General features: G+C 36.8%; 2 protein-coding genes across 2 annotated transcripts in view; one reads left to right on the forward strand and one right to left on the reverse strand.

The window, feature by feature from the left end:
* Positions 1 to 6,870: 6,870 nt before the first annotated feature.
* LOC125694802 (photoreceptor outer segment membrane glycoprotein 2) lies at positions 6,871 to 15,035 on the forward strand. The gene is made up of 3 exons (XM_048948508.1): positions 6,871 to 7,458; positions 10,765 to 11,011; positions 12,419 to 15,035. Exons 1-3 carry the CDS (start codon positions 6,878 to 6,880, stop codon positions 12,683 to 12,685), a joined length of 1,095 nt encoding a protein of 364 aa, XP_048804465.1. The 5' UTR covers positions 6,871 to 6,877; the 3' UTR covers positions 12,686 to 15,035.
* A 2,707-nt stretch (positions 15,036 to 17,742) lies between these two features.
* Positions 17,743 to 22,972, reverse strand: part of UBR1 (ubiquitin protein ligase E3 component n-recognin 1) — a 60,063-nt gene continuing 54,833 nt past the window's right edge. The window contains 2 exon segments of the mRNA XM_048948509.1: positions 17,743 to 20,511; positions 20,967 to 21,068. Coding sequence (XP_048804466.1) covers positions 20,370 to 20,511; positions 20,967 to 21,068 — 244 coding nt within the window. The 3' untranslated portion in view covers positions 17,743 to 20,369.

Genomic DNA, 22,972 nt, shown 5'->3' on the forward strand with positions numbered 1-22,972 from the left:
TCTGAAGTGCTGACATACTGAGGAAAAGTTGTGTGATACTTGTGTCAAACTTAGTTTTAGTCCATTACTCCACAATCTCTTTCTCATGAAATACCATTTGCATTAAACAGAAGAAAAAACTGAAAGTCACCTAAATACAAAATAGAAACATTAATTTTTATAAATACAGTTCTGCAGCATGCAACACCACTAGTAGGTATTTAATTGGTCTAACTCATAACATAGCTGCCCTTACAGACTTACATATGAATAGTACTAAACAGATTGGACAAACACTTAATCCATTTATACCTCTTTCAGATCTGAAGCTGCAGCACAGAAATCTTCCCTGTTAGTAGGATGCGTGTTTTCTTTCTGCATCACTAGCTGACAGTTGACAGATCCACAGCTACAACTGCTCCTGCTGGGTTAGAAAATGCTGCTCAATCATTATGGTCTTGGTGTTCAGGTTTTCCAGAAGGTCTATAATAAAGCAGCACATCGTGGCTAGTCATAGATGACATAGATGACATAGACAACTGATTTGTGAATAATTCAATTCTGAATATTAACTTGGCAGCTGGAACAATTTTCCAGTGATACAGAACAAAAAGCACAGGTAGCACTGATCTCTAATTCCATGAAGATTTAAGTTATTTTTTAAAATGATGCATTCCTGAGCTTCCATTACTGACTGAGTGACCTTTAATCTCATCTCTCTAGCTGAAATTAAGTTACTTGCTTTGCATTGTACAAAAAAAACCTACATACAGCAGCACTGCCACCTTCTGCTTGCTTTTTTTCATGCATGTGAGAACTGGGCTCATATTGCAAAGCAACAGGTCAGATTCGCTTTTCTTCTAGTAGGTGTCTTAGGCAATAATGCTATTTCTAATACTCAGGGATAACACAGGTCTTTTTTAAAAATAATGTTTTTAAAATGCTTTTTTAAAAGCATTATCTGGGCAGGAAAAAAAAATTGATCCAGGATTGCTAATACACCACATCCCAGTCAGAGCAGTAGCTCAAAAATCCCAAGTAAGCTTGTACATTTTGTACATATATACAGTTGTACTATTGCACATTCCACAGGGAATATAGGCTGAATACGATCCACATATGTACACAACTGAACAGATGTGATGTATTCCTTGCAGTCTGCAGAAGTACAGAAAACCTAAAGCATAAACAATCCACATGCACAGGACAAACTTAGTTTGGTTAGGTGTATTTGATCACCTGCAAGCATTACCCTGATTCACATGCAGTAAGGGTCCCACATGTAGCACAGATACTCCAAATCTGAAGTTTCCTGAGTATGCAGTACATTAGCACATAGGCAAGACAAAATTAGAAGCCCTTCTTCAGATATTCTCCTTAAAAATGTAAGGCTATGGAAAACTCTTTTGTTTGTTTGTGAAAGGAAGATGCCAGCAAAATGCACATTGAGTACGACTCCACGCACTCCCATACTCTTAAGGACGCTGCGGTTTGAATCTGCTATGCTGTTCTAGATATTGCTTTGATGGATGGAGCTTTCAGCATAAGCATTAGTTATGAGTTTGATCGTATCAGAAAAAGAAATCAAAAAGACAGTCTCGCTGTATGTCTTTATCCTACTGAGACATGTCCTTGGTTTTTTCACCTCATGGAGGCTCAGTGATACTGGCAGTGATGAGCCTTCCTCTTCAACAGTGTCACATATAAGATTATGACTTCTAACAAGTAAGCTAAAAGATTTTTCTTATAGCAGTGTGCTTAGGTACAGTAATCTCTGCCTTACTCAAGACTTCGAAGAACCGAGCTGCATTGATAACTCATCTTCCACCTTTCCCTGATAATAAGCACAATATTCATGCATGCAAAGGGATGTTTACCCTTAGAAAAACCCTAGAGCATAAGCAAGGTATATTCCCAGAATTCCCATGCTTTTTGCAAGGATACTTACATTCACATTACAATCACATTGTATTGCTTATCATCAGCTGGGAGAAGACAGTTAATGCTTCTGAGACTATCCATATTCATGACAGTCTGTGGCGCACAGCCCTTGCAGTCGCTTGTGCTCCCTGAACCATTGTGCTAAAGGTATTATAAACCCTATAGAACAAAACAGGGCTTTCTTAGTGACTCCATCATGGTACTAACATCACCACTATCATGATCAAACACTGCAAACTCAGCTTGCTGCTGCTTCTGCAGCCCGTTCAACTCAGCCAACAGATTGACAGCTCTGAGCAGAGCTCAGAAATGACAAAGGAGGATAATATGCATTTGCTTCTGGCTTGGCTAATGCTTCTAAGAATCTAGGAGAGAGGTTTCTGTTGGACTGCTCTTGAATCTGTAAAGTTTCCAAAGCCAGAATCTACTGTGAGTCATATACGATGAACTAATTGTCTCTGGTTACTTGAATTTGTCTCACAGTCAGCCAATACACAGTGAGAGGTGACCAATTCCATGCAAAGCAACAACATACAGAATCATGGATAAGTTCTATCATAATTAATGCCTTAATGCCTTAAAATTTAATTAATCATAATTAAATCTTAATTTGCTCTTTCACAGAACCACACAGTTTCATTATTCTCTCTCCCAGACTCATATTTATTGATTATTTGTTTTTATTTGTTGTTGTTATGAAGACATTAACAGATACTGAAGAAATCTCTGCTTCTTACAAGCCCAAACTCATGAGGAATAAAAAAACATTACCATAAACTCAACTGGTCACTGAGGTCTCAGTTCACACTCAGTTAATCGGCCTGTTTTGCAGGATTGAACCCAGTGGCATAAGAACCTTGAAATACGATTAGAGATGCTAGGGAGATTAGCACGGGCAAGAGAGTTGAAGTCTTTCACCATCTCCATTGGTGTGTCAGCATAAAGACAGAACTACACAGACATCAGGAAATCAGTACTTCACCCTTCCTCAGGATGCCAGATCCAGATATTTTCTCCCATGAACTCAGCAAGGTGCCAGTTTTGTGACCTCACCCAGTCCTGTGAAGCAGGTTAGTTGTTTCTTTTGCAATAAGTTAATAATAATATTAAATCTGTGCCTAGCTAAAAGGGCCATTTTAGCAAAATTAGTGAGATAAGACATAAATTGTCTCTAAAAATTTAGCTTGCTATTTTGTCATAAACTACATCTAATAAGTACATTTTATGAGCAAATAAAAAGCTGTGATGTGTGTTGTTGTATGTTTGAAATCAAAGGAACAGGTAAGTGGCACCTGGAAAGTAAACAGCTACACTGTGCTGAAGTTCAAATTTAGTTCAAATTTAGACAAGAAAAGCTCAAGAATAGGATTGGTGATGTGGGAAAGATCTCCACATTTATTGGTGTTCTGTTGAAAGAAATGTTCCTCCCTTTACAGAATAAAGTCCAGCCTTCTTCCCCACTGCAAGGTAGGAAAAAAAACTGTATGTACACACTATAATTCTGGAGTGGCTCATATGAAATACTGAGGTGTGCTTCCAAAAACTTAGATAGGCAGGTTAGTTCCTCTGATCTGCTAGGAGCACACGTGACTTTGCAGTAGTCTCACAGATAAAATTTGGAGAAGAGTATATATGCATTGCAGAATAAGACAGTGACACTTCTAGTTTAAAATTGTGCTTCTGTTCTTCCAGCTGGAAAAACGTTTCTTTGCAGCACTCAAAACAACTAATATGTGGCAGTGCTGAATAAATATATCCAACACTTCACTGAATAGTTAGGGATATAAAAACATTATGGTATATTTACAGAATTTGTTATAAAGGGAAGAGAGTCTTCATATTACCTGAAATAAATGCAGTAAATATTGGTGCTAAAAAACAAACAGAAGCTGGGTACACTTCTAAACCTGGTGTTGCCAAAGACTAATTTGTCAGGAAAAATGAGGTAAGTTGTTCCTCTGTCCCAGACTCAAGGCACTCATTGTATGAGAAGCACAGTGCTGAAGATACTTTGTGCAATTCCAGCTCTACCAGTGGCAGCCAGGGTCAGACAATAAATGGTCGCTGCACTGCACCTACCTCTGTTTCCCTCTTGTGGTATGGCTTATGTGAAATAGCTTGTGTTAGGCAAATTTTCTACTGCTGAAGAACTATGGTGCAAGTACCTCTATTAAATGAATGTGAATACTCTATACATTCTGGTCTTGTAATTAAAATTTCATCAAGGAAGCTTGAAATAGCATTTGAGAATTATTGAAGGCACAGAATTACTTGTTTTTGCACATGGAAGTTCCAGGTTTTTAGCTTTAGTCATCTGAGGATGGGGAGGGAGCTGTAGGACAATAACTACACAAGACTGACTGTGTCTCTTTATGAAAGTCAGCTTCCGATTTCTTTACGGCTAGAATACTATAATAGGAAGCCTAAAATTTACATCCTCCAAAATAAAAAACAGCAGATTAAGTGAAAACAGAATAACTTACAAACTTTGTTCAAATGTTAAAGCAAAAGATGTTCACCAAGTCACTACCTTTCGGTGTGACACTGCTAACTGAATGCGTGTCTAACAATTTAGAAGCATTTTGCAAATAGATACATTTCACAGAAATGAAGAGCGACGTATTCACAAACCCCAGGCGCAGAATGTGAAGCCTGTATCAGCAATTTCATAACAACAGATTCCCTCTACTGCATGCTCAGAGACTTGAATATTCAAAGCAAAGACTATTTGCAGCAGCCATTTACAGCTATTTCAGTTTAAGTCATGAACTGCTTAACTGGTGAAGCAGTTAAGGCTACTGTCTGCAGGCTTAGCAGACAGGCTGTCAGCTGAATTGCTATGGTGGCTTAATCCTGTTCCAGCAAAGTATGATCCTTTTGAAAGAGGGCTGAAGTATTTCATGGGAGAATAGTGTGAAAAAGGTACTGTTACTTTATGAATATTCTCCAGACTTCTTTGTACAGAGATCTTTATAAAAAAAAGTATTTCACCATGATAAGCAAAATAATTATAACAATATTACCAGAATAAATACTCAACAATAATTGATAATCAGCCTTAATCATTAAACAGGGCACCTGTTTTTAAAATCAAGAAGCGACAATAGCCTAAACCTCTTCAGTATTTTTCCTTACTGGCTTCATTTCCATTTGCACAGTATTCTGTGTATTGTGCAAGAGATACACAGAGGTGAACAGTTTTAAAGGAAATCAATTTCCTCTCTATACGCAGCAAAAATAAATGCAACATGAATAATTTAGATATCATAGCCATTCAAATGTTTTAATATTCAAATCACATCCTAATACGAAAGGAAGAACCTGTACAAACAGAACTGATTCATTCCAACACACACATGAAAACACCATGGTATCATTGCCTCTTTTAACTGCACTCTGCAGCAGTCTGCTTGCCTAATATTAAGCTTCATTGCAGCTGTGGACCCTTTGATGGGCAGTGTATAGCCCCTACTTCTGGAACGTTTGTCTGCAGGTGGTTTTCATGCTGTTTTAACATAAGTAGTAAGCTTAAAAGCAAATATGCATGAATAAAGCTGCTTACACTTCCTTCTTTCCTCAAATTATAGGATTATGTTTTACTGTTTATAAATGCCATTGTAGTAGCAGAATCCACAAGGGTGACATAGAATCATGTAAATATATATTTGTATAATATAAAATCACTAATGAAAATTACTGAATTAGAACATAACCATGCTGAGAGCAGGTTTTGTGAGCAGGAAAGAAGTTCTTCACGTGTTAAGGAAAGGCAATCACAAAGCAACAGAAGCTATAAAGGACGGCAAGAGATCACCATTTAATCCTGAGGTACTGCAGCATAGTTCTGCATTCACATCACGTACACTGAAAACATACTGTCTCCAGCTCTAGCAGGTTTGTGTCTTGGACTGCTTCCTGCCTGTGAATGTGATGTAACTGCAGAGGTACAAAGAAGTCAGTAGTGGTCTTATAGAAACCATAACGATACAGAGAAGCAAGGCAAAATGTGATGGAAAAGATAGTTCCTTAGATTGGCTAGTTGCTGGGGAAAAGATGACAGATCTTGAAACTCAGAAGCCATTCTTTAGCTGTGAAAATATTAAATTTGAAACTAGGTGCTTATGGGTGGTTGTGAGAAATTGAACTTATGCCCATCACTGTGGTCTTTTGAGAGAAAAATGTAAGTGACTATAGATTATCTGGGCAAGTTAGGAAAGGACAGTACCTTTCTTACTTACCAGGACATAATACAGGTGCATCAAAAACAAGCTAATAAACTCCTTTTGGCAACCCTGGACTCTGGAATGTTTACACAAGAGAATGGAAATTATTCCAATGGACTGTGAAGAAGTCAAGGCTGCTGCAGAAAGTGCAGCCATTAAGAGACTTCAGCAGCAATTCTTTTCCCGAAAATAATTCTTCATGGAAAAAGGCTTATATGGTTACACTATATTTATCTGCCTGCTTATCCAGCTTTTAAACCTACATATGGCCATGACACAGTAATCTAAGAATTATAATTTCCCAGAATCAAGAAAATGACAGGAATGTGTAGAACAAGAAAGCATCATTAGGCTTCTGAAGGGAAAAATCAGTGAGCAGATCAGCTCCCTTCTAGATATCGGAAAATCCACACAGATGACTGCTCTTGAGATGAAAATGCATAGAAATCCACCATTCATTGTTTCTAATGGTCACTTGTTTTTAATTGATCTAGTCTAATTTCGTAAGAGGCATTGCATGAAACTTAAGCAAGACCTGGGGCACTCCCTTGGCAGGTTTCAGGTGCGTGAGGCAGTACAGGAAGATCTTGGTAGGCTTTATAAATAGCCAGTCAAACAGACATTAATCTCTCTCTCTCTTCTTCAGATTTCTACTGCATGCCTTGGATACATGCTTCTAAGCAGCTTATGGGCTTTCCGTGACCTACGCTTCTTTTCCTAATGCTGATCTGACTATGGCTGTCCTCAAAGTAAAATTCACCAAAACTAAGAGGGACAAACTGGCTCAGATCCTATGGATCCTCAACTGGGTTTCTGTAGTGAGTGGGATCATTCTCTTCAGTCTTGGCCTCTTTCTGAAAATAGAGATCAAGAAGCGCAACGAAGTGATGGCAAAAGGGGACATCAACTCTGTTCCCAACATGCTGATCTCTGTAGGAGTCATAGCATGTGTCATCAACTTTTTGGGGGGCAAAATCTGCTACGACTGCTCAGATGCCAACAAGTTCTCCCGATGGAAGCTAATTATGTTCCCATACATCATATGTACCTTCTGTTTTACTTTCTGCATCCTGTTGGGTGCTCTCATGTGCTATACCATGAGGAATGAGCTGGAAGAATCTCTCTATCTGGGACTGAGGGATGCTATTAAGTTCTATAAGGACACAGACATACCTGGAAGATGTTTCTTAAAAAAAACAGTGGATATGTTACAAATTGGGTTCCAGTGCTGTGGAAACAACGGCTTTAGAGACTGGTTTGAAGTTCAGTGGGTATCTGCTCGTTACCTGAACATGGCTTCTAAGGAAGTTATGGAGTAAGTATTTACTAGTTCTAATGGAAAAATCTAGGGAAAAAAACTCCTTTAATAAGGACTAGAATTGATCAGGAACAGTAGTGTCAAAAGATCTTGAGACATATTGACATTAAAGAGAACACAGTAAGACTGATTTTTTTCTGCCCAAAATGCTAGCAGTATTCCCTCCTTACATGACAACTTGTGGCTAGGTTTCTCTCAAAGATCCATCTGAATAATTGCTAACAAGTCTACCTCAATATATAATGTAATCATATGCATATTTACAAACACTCTGGTACTTCAATGTAAATTCCTAGTAAATAATAGCAGTAATAATACTTTTTCAAGACTACTTGTTTCTCCTAAAAAAAACAAATACGGAAGTGATCAGGCCAAAAAGATCCTTCTGCTTATACTTAATCACTCTGAGTTTCTAGCATACACTTCACAGAGCCAAGTAGATAATTTCCGCTGGATCACTGTCTTAATCACCAAACTGTAGACTGACAATGTTACTCCTTAAATATGCTAAAACACATCCGTAATGAAAAGTCATCTTTTGATAACTTTTTAAGGATACTAAGCAATGCAATGATATGCTTTCCTTTTTCAATGTAGCAAATTATCTACCTCAAAATTTCAGTCATAAAGAGTTCTTAAAAGAAAAAAAAGATTTTCCTACCAATACATCATGCATTCAATCCTAAACATTGAAAAATTTTCCCTTCACATACTAGACTAGAATTCAGGTTCAGATTTACATGTTCACATGTCAACACCGTGTACCTTGCAGTAAAAAAGTAGAAAAACCCTTGATATTTGTTCTTATGTTGGTGCCTCACAGAATTGTGAAGTGATATTCTCAAAACAAGGAGTGATAATTTCCATAGACAACAGTATTTTAGAAGGTAGCAGTCAAAAATACAAGAAAAAAAAGTAGCAGATAATGCAATGTACATCTTCAAAAGCTGAAAAAGTCTTCGCTGATGAGAGCCAGGTAGCTATATATTCTTAAGAAAATTAAATACAAAAGTTTAAATGGCATTTAAGGAATACTCTGCTTTGTTGAAAAAGGGGGAACAAAGCCAGATGAAAGAAGGCCAGTGATCTTCTTTTAACAGAACTTGTAACTTGAAGATGGCCCTACAGCAAAACATATAAACAGAGATGCAAAGATACCAAAGGACAGGACCTGTGAAACAAGGACATCAGCATGCATTAGGCAGCTGGCTAAGGAAATAACAAGCTTTAGAACAGATGTTCTAAAGGAAGATGTTAGGGAGCAATAGTGACACAAAGCAAACTGACTCAAGGTGTTTTAAATCCTTGTTCTACTCTGAAAAGTCATAAGACAACAAATATAGTCTGCAGGAACTTACAGTAGTACCCTATTGTATGGATATAGGTAAAACATTACTTTTTATTTCTGTGAGCCACGTACTAAGAGTAATGTTTTGTCCAACTGAACTCAGTTTTCATCTACAAAGTCACCTGTGCTCTGCCAACATTCTGGAAATACAGTTAATTTTTCTTATCCCCATGTAGAAAGAAGACAATACATGAAGAAGATAAATACAGCACAGAACTTCTACTGCGTATAAACCAGATAATCTCATCTCAATCACTAGAATCAAAGTTGGTACCGTATAGGCAAATCATACTGTGATTTTCACAACCTTGTAGGGAAATATTTGGTAAGAAATCACTAGAACCAAAGTCCAGCTTGTAATGTTTAGAGAGGGTGGAGAAGGAATCAGACTTCTTTGTTTTATCTTGTAGTGGTATGACAGTACTTGGTAGATTAAGAGGCAAAGCAGTTGAGAACTGACATACTTAATAAGAATCTCTACAGAACTGAACTTTTCACCTTCCTTCATAATCCTCTTCTCTTCCCTCCATCACTTCATTACCAATGCCACAACATCACAAAAAACAGAGTCCATCTATGGGAGCAGTACAAGGATAAAGCAGTTTACAGCACTACAATCCTATCATTGCTTTGGTTAGGCAAAAATAATCTTTTTATAGTCTCATAAGCAACTTTTGCTTCATAGTTTCATTACAATTTTGAAATACAACAGTAGTTAACATCTTACTTTCTCAGTTTTTGTTACTGAGTTCTCCCTTCCAGCAATATCCAGATAGAACTTCCTTCAGTTTGTTACAAGGAAATACAATGGCAAGGGGAACACAACCAAACTCTGGAACTGTTACCCTTTACAGCAGAAAGAAGTTTATCACCTTATCACATACATGGCAGAAAAAGAGGAAAAAAAAAAAGCTTCAGATCAAAAGTGAAGCTTAAGAGCTAGCTTAAGTGATTGTATTTCAACCATTTCAGATGCTGTCCTATTGTTTTAGTTTACATCACTGAAACATACAGCATTAGACTTGTTCAGGTAAAAGTCCCCATTTCACAACCAACCCGTCTTCCTCTTCATTTTCTGTACAGTTTCTTTTCCCCACATTTTGGCCCTCTTTTCTGTACCTCTGTGGCTCCCCTCATTTTTCTACATCATTTTGCCTATGTCACTTACACTGTTTGTACACTTAATTCTATTTTCAGTTGACTGTGTTCTTTCACATTAGTTTCCCTGCTTCTGTTACTTGGAGCAGGTTGGCCACAAAGTGAAGAGCTAGATGTTAAAAAGAAGAGGCATTATGCCTAACTTGCTCCTCAGTGGGAAACAGCAAATGGTCTTCCTTTTGTAATTGGAAATATCCGTTAAAAATATTTTCCTCAAAGAAAATTAAAAAAAAAAAAAATATGAAAGAGAAACAAAACAATACATGAAGGCAATTATTCTGCCATGCCAGCACAGCCACAAATGCTGAGGCTCCTTTCAGCTTATGTTTCTTTTGAAAGAGACACTTAGTTTCTAAATGCTGGAGCACAGAGTTCTACTGCTAATGTTCACCTGGTCAGCTTCTTGCAATGCCTGCCTTCTCTTTCATTTAGAAAATCTGTAGCGGAAATGGAAAAATAAATTTTATAAACAAATGAGGATAAACTCTAAAATCATCTTTAATATTCTCAGTGCAAACAAATCTAGAAACGTATCGTATCTGTGTACATCTTACACGCATAATACCAAGAGCCATATTGAAAACTGTGCAGATACCATACTGAAAAGCATTGCAAATGAAAAATTTGGTTTTCTTGTAGTGAGCAACATTTCCAATTGGAAATGAGAATGTATTCCTCTTTTGTTACACTGGAGAGGCCTATCTCGCAGCAGACAAATTACATCCTTTTAGAAGAACTACGGATGCATCCTGCTGCAGATACCACAGTTGTAATGCAAACTTTCTGTCCTTTTGCAGCCGTTTCAAGAGTAATGTTGACGGGAAGTTCTTAGTGGATGGAGTACCCTTCAGCTGCTGCAATCCAAGTTCCCCACGGCCCTGCATCCAGTACCAGCTGACAAACAACAGTGCCCACTACAATTATGATTTCCTGACAGAGGAGCTCAATATCTGGATGAAGGGGTGCAGAGAGGCCTTGCTGGACTACTACACAGCTATAATGAGATCTATTGGTATTGCGGCATTGCTTATCTGGTTGTTTGAGGTAAGCCTCATGAAAATGCCCTGTGTTTGGTATATCAGAGATTTCCTGCTCTCCAGGATGGGGAATAAATATGCTGTAACATATGAGGAGTGTAAGAAGCACCTCAACATCTAAAACAAGTCCATAAGGACTTCAGCAATGTTGCAGGACTTTCCTCTAACACACAGTTTGCACAAAGCATCCAGTACAGAAGCAAATCTCATTGAAGATGAGAACTACTAGAAGTGATGCACATAATTCTGGATATTTAGAGCTTTTTCAACAGATTATAGCATATTCACTTTTTCCTAGAACATTTACAGGGCAGCACGCAGGATAACACATGCACTAACACAATTAATAGGTGGAAGGCACGAGACTGTTAAAAGGCAATTTTTCTTAAGAAAGAGTATTAAAAATGTGAGGCAGACCTATGGTGAATGTATGAATGCCTTCCACAGCCAAAATTGAGTGTAAACATTAATAGCTCAAAAATTCCATCATAGATACCATAGCTTTACCACATAAACGTGGAATACATTTTAGGTATAGACTAGACTACTTATTATGTAGTCAAAATAAGCACTTCAGTGGCAAGTATATACATTTGCAAAAATGCAGTCTTTCTATTAGTGCCTGTAAAGAAAGTTGTCATCTCCATGCCAAGGATCACAATGGCATGGGCTTCTTCACTCTTTAATAGTAGATTTTTCTGATTATTACTCTATCGCATAAATATGAACACTATTAAAATAATTCAATGCAACTGTCCTCAGACAGTGCTAGATTGGGTGGTGATGGCAGAAACAGCAGACCTTTGGCAACTCATGGAAAAGCTGCTCACTTCAGTGTGACAAACAAGCTAGGCACACTGATCCTGATGCCAACAAGACCAATGAAAACTGTGTTTTATACCTAAACTCACACTTGAGCCTCTGTAAACCATCCTTCCTCATTTTTAGTGCACTAGCATGTAGGATGCATTTTGCCTACTTAACGAACGAAACACCTTTGATGAAACACCAATTTAATGAATGTGAGTGGGGAAAGACTTCCACAAAGATTAACAGACTAGGATTTTCCATCCAGCCACTGATGTCCCCATTAATTGATCATCTATTTTGCATCGATTAGCCACAGTCTGAGGCTACAACATTCCCAGGTAATTCCAGGTATCTGTGCACTAATCACATTAAGTGGGAATGCTATTTGAAGAGTGGCAGAAAAAATAGCAAAAAAGTTTCTCCTTGGTATTTTTTTTTATTCAAAAACATGTAATTAATTGATTGTTTAGATACATAACTGGGAAAAAAAGCTATTTATTTTACTGAGAATTAGGTCTGTACATAATCAAGTTCAAAAGCTGACTTAGTGGTAGGATCCAGACTGTAACTTACGCTCTGTTTAAGCACTAACCTTTCCTTACAGCTCTCTGTACTTATTGGTGTTCGGTACCTACAAACAGCAATGAAGAACACTCTGCTGCGAGGAGATCTGCAGGGTGAATCAGATGGTTGGTTACTAGAAAACAGCTTTATGGAAACTGCCAAACACAACATCAATATTATCAAGAACCTTGGCAAAGCCAATCAGATCTCCACTGTCTCAGGCATGAATGACCCCAACATTAATGTTCAAAACACAAACTGTGACAAAAGCAATGTTACAGCAAAATCTATCCCTGCAGCCAGCTAGACAAGTCTTCAGCAAAATGACGGCTCAAGCACAGTTTTGACATACTACAATCTTAGACACTGGACTTTCACTAATGGGAAAAAAAGCAATATGATAACTGAACAAAAAATAGACTGGTTACAGCAACAGGATGTTGATGCTTCTTTGGCAGGATGTATTTTCTTTACTAATTTAATGAAATTCTTGGTTTTTGTATGTGTAAAAAACAGTCTTTTGAATTTTTCCCTCTTTGTCTCCCCTGCTTACACATTCCTGTCCTGGTCTGAATAGATCAGAATAATGATTATACATAACGGGGCTAACAGCTTGGATCAGTATGCTCTAGAGAGGATTGGTCTAGTTTGTGATTACTGTTACATCTTCAGAAATCCCAGCTGCAGAGAAATTTCATCAGAAATAACTTCTCTGGATAAAAAGGTTATTAAAAGAAAGAATGATCACAAACACAGAAATGAAGATTGCACTAAAGTCTAAGTTACAACAGGTAAATTTTAAGCCAAATTGAAGTATATTATCACTCCTCCAAAATAACTTATTAGCTAAGTAAAATTGAAATCAAGTTAAAGGCAACAAAAGTTGGTTTGTCTAGTGTATGTGACTTGTTTTGTTTTTTAACAATCTGAAGACAAACTTAGAGAAAGCCAGCTGGCCTGAAAGTTAGAGCACTATTAAAAGGAGTTCTCTGCTCAAAACCACTAATTGATAGCTCATACTGGATATTAAAACTCCAAGTAGTACGTGGTAGCACGAGTGTAAAAATAAGCAAATACTTCCCATAAAACAAATATTGATGGCCCCAGATGTTAAAAATGCTCATAATTTCAGGAATAGCTATACAGATCCACAGGCTGGAAAACAAGAGATTATTTGCAACCAACAAAGACCAAGATAGACTGTCATCTCTCCCATCACATTCCTAGTACAGTGCTCATGAAGTTTGTATGTCAACGTACAGCACAAAAGCCTTTCTGTACTTGCAGTAACAGGATGCCTATGCTTAATTCATCAGTAATAATACGGATTTAAGTAGTAAAACATATAGATACAGAACAGAGGATAAAAAAAACAAAATATATTACTTGATATCTTGTGAATAACACACTATTTGAATATAACTTTGGTCAGTTTGTGCACTCTTTGTATATAATCAACAAAAAGGAATAATCCCATTGGTATGATATTCAAAGCAGAACTATTCTGCTCTTCAAATTGTACAAAATTAAGAGTAAAAATTACTTTACCTGTTAACGTTGTTTACTATGACACTACAGTACACAAGAATTATACTTTGTGTGATGGAAAAATCTATACTGTAAGTCAAGCAAGCTATATGCATGATTGTAATTGCAAATGCAGTTGCATCACTTAAGTGTGTTAAAAATAAAAATAGAGAGGTCTATACTACAGGTCTGTCTGTAGCAGTAACCGTAGCTGAGGTTTACAAAAAGCACACAAGAAGCAAGACCGCTAGGAAATACTTTTTTCCTGACAAAGCTTCCTAACTTCCAGGAAACGGCATATTGTTAACTTGGTATGATTGTATATGAAACAAATGTTTTAATAACTCTCCATGGATTTTTTTTTCTATGAATTTGTATAGTGTTTTTTTTTTTTAACCCATTCATGGCTTTCATATCCAAAACAAATTTTGATTTCTCACAACTCAGCTTTGCATTTCTTGAAAAAGTGCTTTGCTTTTTGACTCCCTAACCTCAATGCATATCCCTTAATCTTTGCTGTAAGATGCAGCTGATAGTCATCCCTTATTTATTCTCTTCATGCTGTCCCTGATTTTACTGTCCTCTGTTAAAAATCTCTGTCCAACCTTCCCAAGTTGAAGAAGCTGCTATTTAATCTTTCTGCCTATGGAAATTATTGCTCTTCTTTGGCAGTTTTTGTAACTCTTCACTATTCATGATTTTCAAATGAAAAACAAGGTAACACCGAGGATGTTATGAATTAAACTGGCTTTCTGGCTTTTTCCTAAGACTTCCTGTCATTGCTTGCTTTTTTGAAAGTCTGAGCATTTGGGTAACATTTTCACAAAGCCATCCATAAAAATATCAAGGCAAAAACCGGTGCGTCATTCCTTCAAACATTTCTGAGAGCCAAAAATATCATTTCTGCTCTACAGCTGTTATGCTGTTTCTAATTCTACCTAATGCCCTTGGGCACAATCCTGACTCCCTTTCTTTTCTATCTTTCAGTGTGGTAATGATAAAATTCCATAGAGCTTTATTACTGGACTGAAAAACACCCAGCTTTTATGTCGCACTGAACTAAGAAAAGTACGCCCACCTTTTAGACTGTGAGACAAAAGAAACTTCAGTGAACCTGGGAAATACAATCCCAAAGCAATCTGCAGCTCGTTTGCAGAACACTCAGCACAACAGTTTCCTGAGCCTACCAGAAACATTAAGATTAGATGATTTAATACTGGAAAAAGAATGAACATTGAAAATTGACATTTTAACATATTAAGGAGAAATTAAACACTTTTCAGCATAATATGATAAAAATGCAATTTTTACCTGTATTTTTTTTTTCAGACCAGCATGCAGAGCATCACATGCTTCAGTAAATAAACAGTCATTTTTCCAGTAAAATTGTAATCCATCTATATTTGGAAAAACAGTTCTAGGTTGCTTAATTAAATAATCACAATTAGGGAAGAAAAACAGAGTGACAAACAGAACTTTGGCTTCATTAGGAAAAATGAATCAAGAGGACTTGATAAAAATAATTTAAAAAATAAAATACTTTAAAAATAAAAGCAAGGAATGGTTCAGCTTGATGAAAATGGTTGTAAGACATGGAATAAGAGCACAAACTCATATTTTTTAAGGGGATTTTTGCTCAGTATTATACAAAAAATTTCCTGATGGCAAAACACATTTAACTTCAGAAGCAGATGAAACCTGGCATCACGTGCCACGTACAATCTCTCTAGACCATTTATTAGGCTTACTGAATTACAACAGCTTTGTCCAGTTCTCCAGCAGAGGTCCCTGTTGTTCCTGAACTTGCTCTAAAAAAATAGGTTCAGCAGAAGAGCGAGCTGAAACGACCACCCAGACCGAGTGCCTCTGTAAAATGACACAAAGCTAAAGCAGTATGTAATGCTGTGCCACATCAGCACGAAGAGTAGTGGTATCAATAGCCGGCTACACTTTTCCTATAGTTCACACAGATTATTTTCACATGAAGAGGACACATTTTTACCATAAAAAAGTAATATTTGGTTTGTCAACCTTTCTTTCAGACAACTGCTGAAAAGATGCAGAAACAGCTGTGTGAAAACTTGTGAAATTAACTTGTGTAATTAACTAAATTAATTACTGCCACTGTATAAAAAAAACCCCTCAGGTAACAGTGCAGACTTTCTTTAATTCTCTGTAACATATAAAGACAAAGATGGCATTAGCAAGCCAAGCCTATAATCCGTAGCATCTGCTCAGATACAGAAATAAATACGATTTGTGGGACACTTCTTATCCTATTTGTTATTAACGCCTAATCCTGTCAGAATTAATAACAATACATTTGTGTAAGAAACTCCAGCAACTTCCAGAGCAAGGAATTTATATAAGACTACAAAATCTTTTTATGGAGCTCTTCATAAAACTGAAACATTTTAATGTTCGGTTCCTGCTGAAGGCACTGCGATGGCTCCTGCAGGAACTGCAGTTATGATGCTCTTCCTTTAAAGCACTCTATTGCTGTACATTGATCATAAAGAAGAACATAGTGAATCATATATGAATACTGCATATTAAGAATCACATTTGTTCTCCCTTAGAAGCTGGAAACCTCCCCAAACTGGTTTAACTGGTGTGTGATCATACAGTTCTCTCCAATACAACAAATAACATTGAAACCTGACAAATCATTTGGAACACATTTTATCAGTTTCCCACCTTGGTAACAGTTTAGTCTCCACACATGATACTCTTACTCCACAGTTTAGAAAAATCAAAAAGGTATGAAAGCCCACATCACCTAGGTGGCTCTTACGAGGACTGTATCACATAAATGGATGCTCCTGCTCCAGTCTGCTGCTTTATGCCAAGGCACATAACAAAGGGGACTGCCTGAAGTCACACTGTTGTGCATTATCCACCTGAGAAAACCAAATTGCTCAATTCTGTGCATGTCTGAACTGGGAAAATAAATATTCTTAGATCATTTTTCAGTATCACAATCCTAAAACACATTGGTTTTTGACATTTTTAATTACAGCATAATCCATAGAATAAAAAAGCAAACAAAAGAAACCTGGAACATTTTTATCATCTTAGGTAGATTATATCTCAAGCTGCCATGGTTATGTTTTGCAAAACCTTCAAGCAGAAACTCGAAGGTGCATCGAAATGGCCTCTCTCCAAGTCCTAGACTGCACTTAACTACCTTTACCTAAAGCTAGTATTACAGCCCAGGTACTGCGAGGAGACATTCTGTGGTTTGCAGAAAAATCCCTGCCACAGTTCCCCAGAGATAAACGAAGAGCTTAAAATGGCCAAACCCAAGTGCCAGTCCCTGCTTCGCATGGTGTGCGGGCCCACTCCTTCAAGCATGAAGCCTAGAAATTTCCTAGGTCAGTCTGATACTTAATACCTGGTCTCACACCTTAATCATCACTGCAAGAAGCAATACATATACTTTCAGGTCTCTCTCTCAAGCACATTTCTTAAACAGCTCCTCTTTAATCTACACTTTCAACCACTAAACAAAAGCTTCCAGAAATGGAGCTAGGACTAATTGGATTTTAGAGACTTGTAGAGAAGTCAGTATTTGTTTTTCATTTGTTTTCTGTATCAGCAAATAAATTCAGCCTCCATCTGCAAAACATAGATAAAAAATACAAGACTGTGCCACAGAAATGAAACAATTTTCATCTTTGAAGAAAACATATCATGGCCATAATCATCCTCCGTATTATTTTCTACATTGTACCAATCAATCAGTTAGAGACCTTTGAGTATTACCTTACATGCTTACGACTTCTTTTAAAAACTGAGATAAACACTGCAGGAGCCTGCATCTTTGAAATATTAGCATAAGTTTCAAGTGGAATATTTATTTAAATAAGAAAAACTGCCACCAGTACTCACTGGTACAATGATGATGCGGATCACAGTTTACCACTGTTTAACAATTCTTCCCTTTTTCCATACTTGCAGACCTTCTGTAACACTCTTGCAAAAATCAGCAGTGTGAAAGTGCCTCCAAATAAAAGTGGAATTATCTATGAGAAGTTACTTTATTTCCTTTTTTAAATATACATATACAAGATATTTTATTTCAAAAGCACAAGAACATTATACAAGTTTCAAATTTACATTTTTGCAAGTAAAGAAACCAATATGTGCATTATCAAATTTCTTCTGTCAGCCTGGATGGAATGAAAATTGGTGGCATAAGCATCTTGTGATCACTAAATACAGATCATACTCACAGTGAACAAATCTGCATAGTAATTTACGAAATGAAAGATGACCACACCAGTCAGTGAATGATATGGGAGCCCATTTGCTAATGAGTATGTGCAAACATACGTGGAGACACAACTTTGCCCCTTTTTTCTCTCTCATTTTTCCAACTACACACGTATTCCTAGAGCTTCAAACAAGAGCTCACCTGTTCAAACCAGCTGCCATCTTTACAAATATATTACAGTTCAGACAGAGAACATAACACTGATTTCACCTCACCGTCGATAACAGAATTTATTACTGAAGTGCAAGGTTACTGAAAGTTTCTGATAAATGAAAAGCTAAAACTCTGAGCAAAAAAAAAAAAAAAAAAAAAAAAAAACAGTTTTGGTATCAATAAGCCACAATTTCCTAGTCTGAACTCATGTTTTTCTTGGTAAAAAGTGTTTAAAGTCCTTAGATAACTTCAGCGACTGCAAGTTCTCATCACAACTCCTCTTCTAAATTCTTTACATGTTTCAAATACATTTTAGATAAGACTAATAGAATTATGCTTGTCTTTGAAGGGTTGTATATTCAGCTTTAAAATCTGCAAGAATCAAGATAAGGACAATAGTCATAACTGCAAGAAAAAAAGGCCTAGAAAACACCCCAAAGTCAGCTGTTTATATCACCAGGGAAGGATTACTGCAAAAGTTCTTGAAGAGAAAAAAAAGAATTGCAAATCATAATATTCAGGTCTACCTGTACTCCATTTGTAGATGAATTATGGCGCTGTTCAGCATACTCATGTACTCTAAAAGCTTTAAGAAACTAGGAGAACAGCTCTAATTATATCTAAATCATTATCTGAGAATCTGTCAGTAAAAAAATTAAACAAAGGAAACAACAGAAAAACAAATTCTCAGATATTATTTTGAAAACTTCCCCTTGTGAGCCTTATTAAAATGACATTAAAAAAATCCAAATAGCAAAGGGAAGAGAAACTAAGAATACTGAATACTTCCAGCTTTGACGCCAATGTGATTTCCTTGGAAAGCATTTTTACCCATTACATAACTAATTCTCTCATGTATGTTACAGCTGTAATTCAGAAAACAAAACACATTTAGAACTGAAGCACAATCCTGCAGCATTAAGAGATAGCTCAATCACGATGTGTCATTAACTACTGAAGGGCAAAGAGACATATTTATCTTCTTTCACTTTTCTGCTCCTAGTACTGAATGTGACCCCCAAAACATGTTTTCATTTATGCAGGCAGGGCTCCAAACAACTGTGACAGAGGATGAAGAGTGAAAAGTTTCCCAAACACAGGCAAATAAATTTATTTCTAATTCCAAGGCTGACTGATTTAGGGCCTTGATTTGAGTCCAGTGACAGCGTTGAAGGTAGTCTACTTTATTGAAGTCTCAGGCTCCTATGTAACTTGCAGAGATATACTACAGCAGTTATTTTCCTGTTTGGCTTTCAAGAAAAAATTCATGTAAAAAACTGAAAGAAGTAAAACTAACCAAAACCTAACCAAACGCTGCAGCCCTAGACCTCTCAGGATATACAGCATTAATAGAGGACAAATTCATTAGATAAAGTGCGGTTCTGGCAGTGCGAAAAGCACAGACTATTCTTTTAATGGAACAAACAAGATGGTAATTCCACTTTCTATGCATATTTCTCCTTTAAAGAGTTTATTGATAAAAACTCTTCATTAAATTCCAGGATATAGCAGAATGCAGGCTTTTTTCATACAACTTAATGTTTGCTGTTCCTGTTACTACAGATTACTACAGGTTTGGTACTACTACCAACCCACAGATCTTAACATATTTAAAAGTCACACTAAACCTGGGAAAAGAAAGAAAATAAAGTTATTTTTTACTCAGCAACACCAGTTAAGTATACTCTCAAGGCAAGGAAGAGACAAATATATGTGCCCTGAAGCACAGGATTTGGAAAGCTGTCCTCGTCAAACATGAGACGATAGCAACTTTTCAAAAAAAAAAAAAAGTGGAAATATTTCTGGATCTGAATGTTCAGTAACAATTATACAAGGTAGTTTTCCTTTTGAGAAATAAAACAAAGCAAGACAATTGACATGAAATTCTGTTTCAATGTATCAGCACTACATCCAACCTAGAGAATCCATCAATTGCATCTGAACTACAGAACCCACTTTAGAGCATTTACTGCCACTCCCCTTTCTGTTTCCAAAGCACTGCCAAATGTAAAAGATTTCACTAAAATAAAGAGACTCAGAGCAGTTGCCAATTGAACCCAAAGATGATCTGATTGGTTTCTTGACTCCTGGCAATCTCCTCTATGATGCAGTGTTGCTGCCATAGCAGATGCAGCTTCCGGTAACGCTCCCGACATAAGTGCAGAGGATTGCCTCTTCTTCATAGAAGGAGAAAGGAGAACACTCAAATAAGCATATCAGAATATCAACTGAAGTTATTTCATTAATAGTCTAGCATTGAAAGTCTTAGCAATAGCCAATAAATACTGAACAGTTGTATGAACAGCAACTCCAACAAGTACACAGGAAATGAAAGAATTCCAAGCGTAATGACCAATGAATGTTGCTTCCAAGGTGACTCTTCAGTAATGGCAGTTGCTGTATGCTTTTCCTTAGAAAATTAAGAAAGTTTAATGGAGCCAAAAAAGTGGATTTTCCCACTGCTAATGACTCATTCATGACTGGAAATTGCCATCAGTTAAACAAGTCCACCAAGCAAAGATGCATATTACAGTGCTGTATGCACTAGTAGGAAGGTCATGTCTAATGTGCTTAAGAAACAAAAGCACCAAAACAGAAATGTAGAAAGCAAACAAGTCGAACATTTACTTACTTCAGACCTGGATCCGTTTCTCCATATTCATCCAAGTATGGAGCAGGATATAAGCAGCCCCTGGTTTTACCTTCTATGAGGACAACTTTGCATTCCCTGATTCTTAAGGAAAAATAGTGGTATTTATTTTAAACATATCTATCTTCAACATTATCACCACAAAATTATTTTTCATAACCTACACCTTTTGATAGCTTAAGTATGATCTACATCAATAGCAGATTCAATTAATCAGGATTTATATAGGTTACTTTGCATCAGCTTGTGGTCGAATACGTGCAGCATATCAACTTTCCAATTTATAGACATAAGCATGGAGTTTGTGCCACAATCACTTTGCAGCAAACATCCTTTTGCATAGGAGAGCTATTTTAAACAGATTTAACTAATAGTTACATAGCATGAATTATGATAGATTCAACTGCATGGATTGCATTTAGCTTAAAAACAGATACACTAGATCTGAACTACTGTCTCAGTATCAGCAGCAAGGACACTTATGTGTCACCATAAGTCAACTTTAAAGATTGTTTTAAGTATAATCCTTGATAGCATTTAAGAGTTCAAAAACAGGAGGAAATATGAAACTCATTTTGTAACATCAGGTTAGCCATAACGGGATCTTATTCCCATAGATCATTATTGAATTGAGGCACTACCTAGATATCTATACTCTGTTCTACACTGTAGGGTACTGAGATGAGAATTAGTGTAACTACCAGAAGCAGTCTTCAGACAGTACAAGTCCTGCTAGAGGTAAGGAAAACTGTGAGCTATCCTGTATAAACTCCTGAAGTTATTGCAGCTAGGTTCCTTTCCATATTAGAATCTGTTCAGGTAACCAAATGTCATGTGTTCATTTTGAAAACCATGTTGTTCTGATCCACAAGTCATCCATCCACCCTCTACGATATAAAACAACTCCAATCCAAACAAAATATACCATTAATATTATTTGCCTCTGCTAGCAATTCAAGGTGCTGTGCACAACTTAGAATAGGTTACAGCCATAGCTCCATGGTAGATATGCACCTAAGTACATCCTCTTTGGGCTTGTGTGCTTAGCTACTTCATTACTCAAAGAAGTTGTTCTTGTTACAATTACCTTTGTGGCAATGGTAAGCAGCACAGCAATAATGACTTGCCTACCCAAAAATGTATCAAATGCTATTCAGGTGATTAACCGGCCAGCTTTAACAACATACCCCCCTCCATTTATAGCTGTACGTATGCACAAGTCTGTGTGTTTAAGTAATGTTTATAGTACCTATATCTCTGAGTACACTATGCAGGACAGTACTCTCTGGAGCTAAAAAGGTATTCTGCTTCTACCAACTCACAGGCCTCTGGATTGCTATTCCTATTGAGGCTCTTTAAGTGTGAAGAAAGATTAGTGTGAGTCACAGCTGTATTGCCACTGACACCTTAATGAAGAGAAGCACTGAGTAGTCTAGACAGATGTGCTGAAAAAATATCAATCCCAGAACTGAGCCCGTGTTTACAGCGTCATTTTAACTTAGGCAACTTAAAGAACAGTTCTAACTACAGTTATGCCTGATATTATCTTTCCACAAGAAATAAAGTGTTCTAAATGTAAGTCTCCAGGTTTCCATTTAACCTCATTATTAGAAATGCTACAGTATATGATCCTCTAATTACACAGAAGACCCACACAGCTTCCGCTAGAATCCTATGTTGAAGTAGAAATACAAACATTTTGTGAACTAGGAACAACAACAACAACAAAAAAAAGATAAAGATCAGTTCTTTCCTTCACATTTTTAAGTGGTACAGCAAAAACACAGGGAAGTTTTAATCACAGAAGGTAACCTCCAGATGCTAAATCCATGGTGAAGTTCACTTAAAAATCACAGCTTAAAGGTATGGTATATGTAATTCTAACTTACCTAAATTAAACTGCTCAGTACAGAGTAGTTGTATCACCTTCAAACAAGTTCATATCAATACCCGTTCCGTAAAGCATATGATCTGACTTAGAACCTGAA

This window comes from Lagopus muta, chromosome 6, assembly GCF_023343835.1.
Source record: "Lagopus muta isolate bLagMut1 chromosome 6, bLagMut1 primary, whole genome shotgun sequence".
In the NCBI taxonomy this organism is placed as follows: Eukaryota; Metazoa; Chordata; class Aves; order Galliformes; family Phasianidae; genus Lagopus; species Lagopus muta.

Excerpts from the sequence above, each read along its gene's own strand:
- LOC125694802 (XM_048948508.1), top strand. The coding sequence starts at position 6,878 with ATGGCTGTCCTCAAAGTAAAATTCACCAAAACTAAGAGGGACAAACTG. Across the intron at positions 7,459-10,764 it reads GCTTCTAAGGAAGTTATGGA|CCGTTTCAAGAGTAATGTTG; the intron begins GTAAGTATTTAC and ends GTCCTTTTGCAG. Across the intron at positions 11,012-12,418 it reads TGCTTATCTGGTTGTTTGAG|CTCTCTGTACTTATTGGTGT; the intron begins GTAAGCCTCATG and ends CTTTCCTTACAG.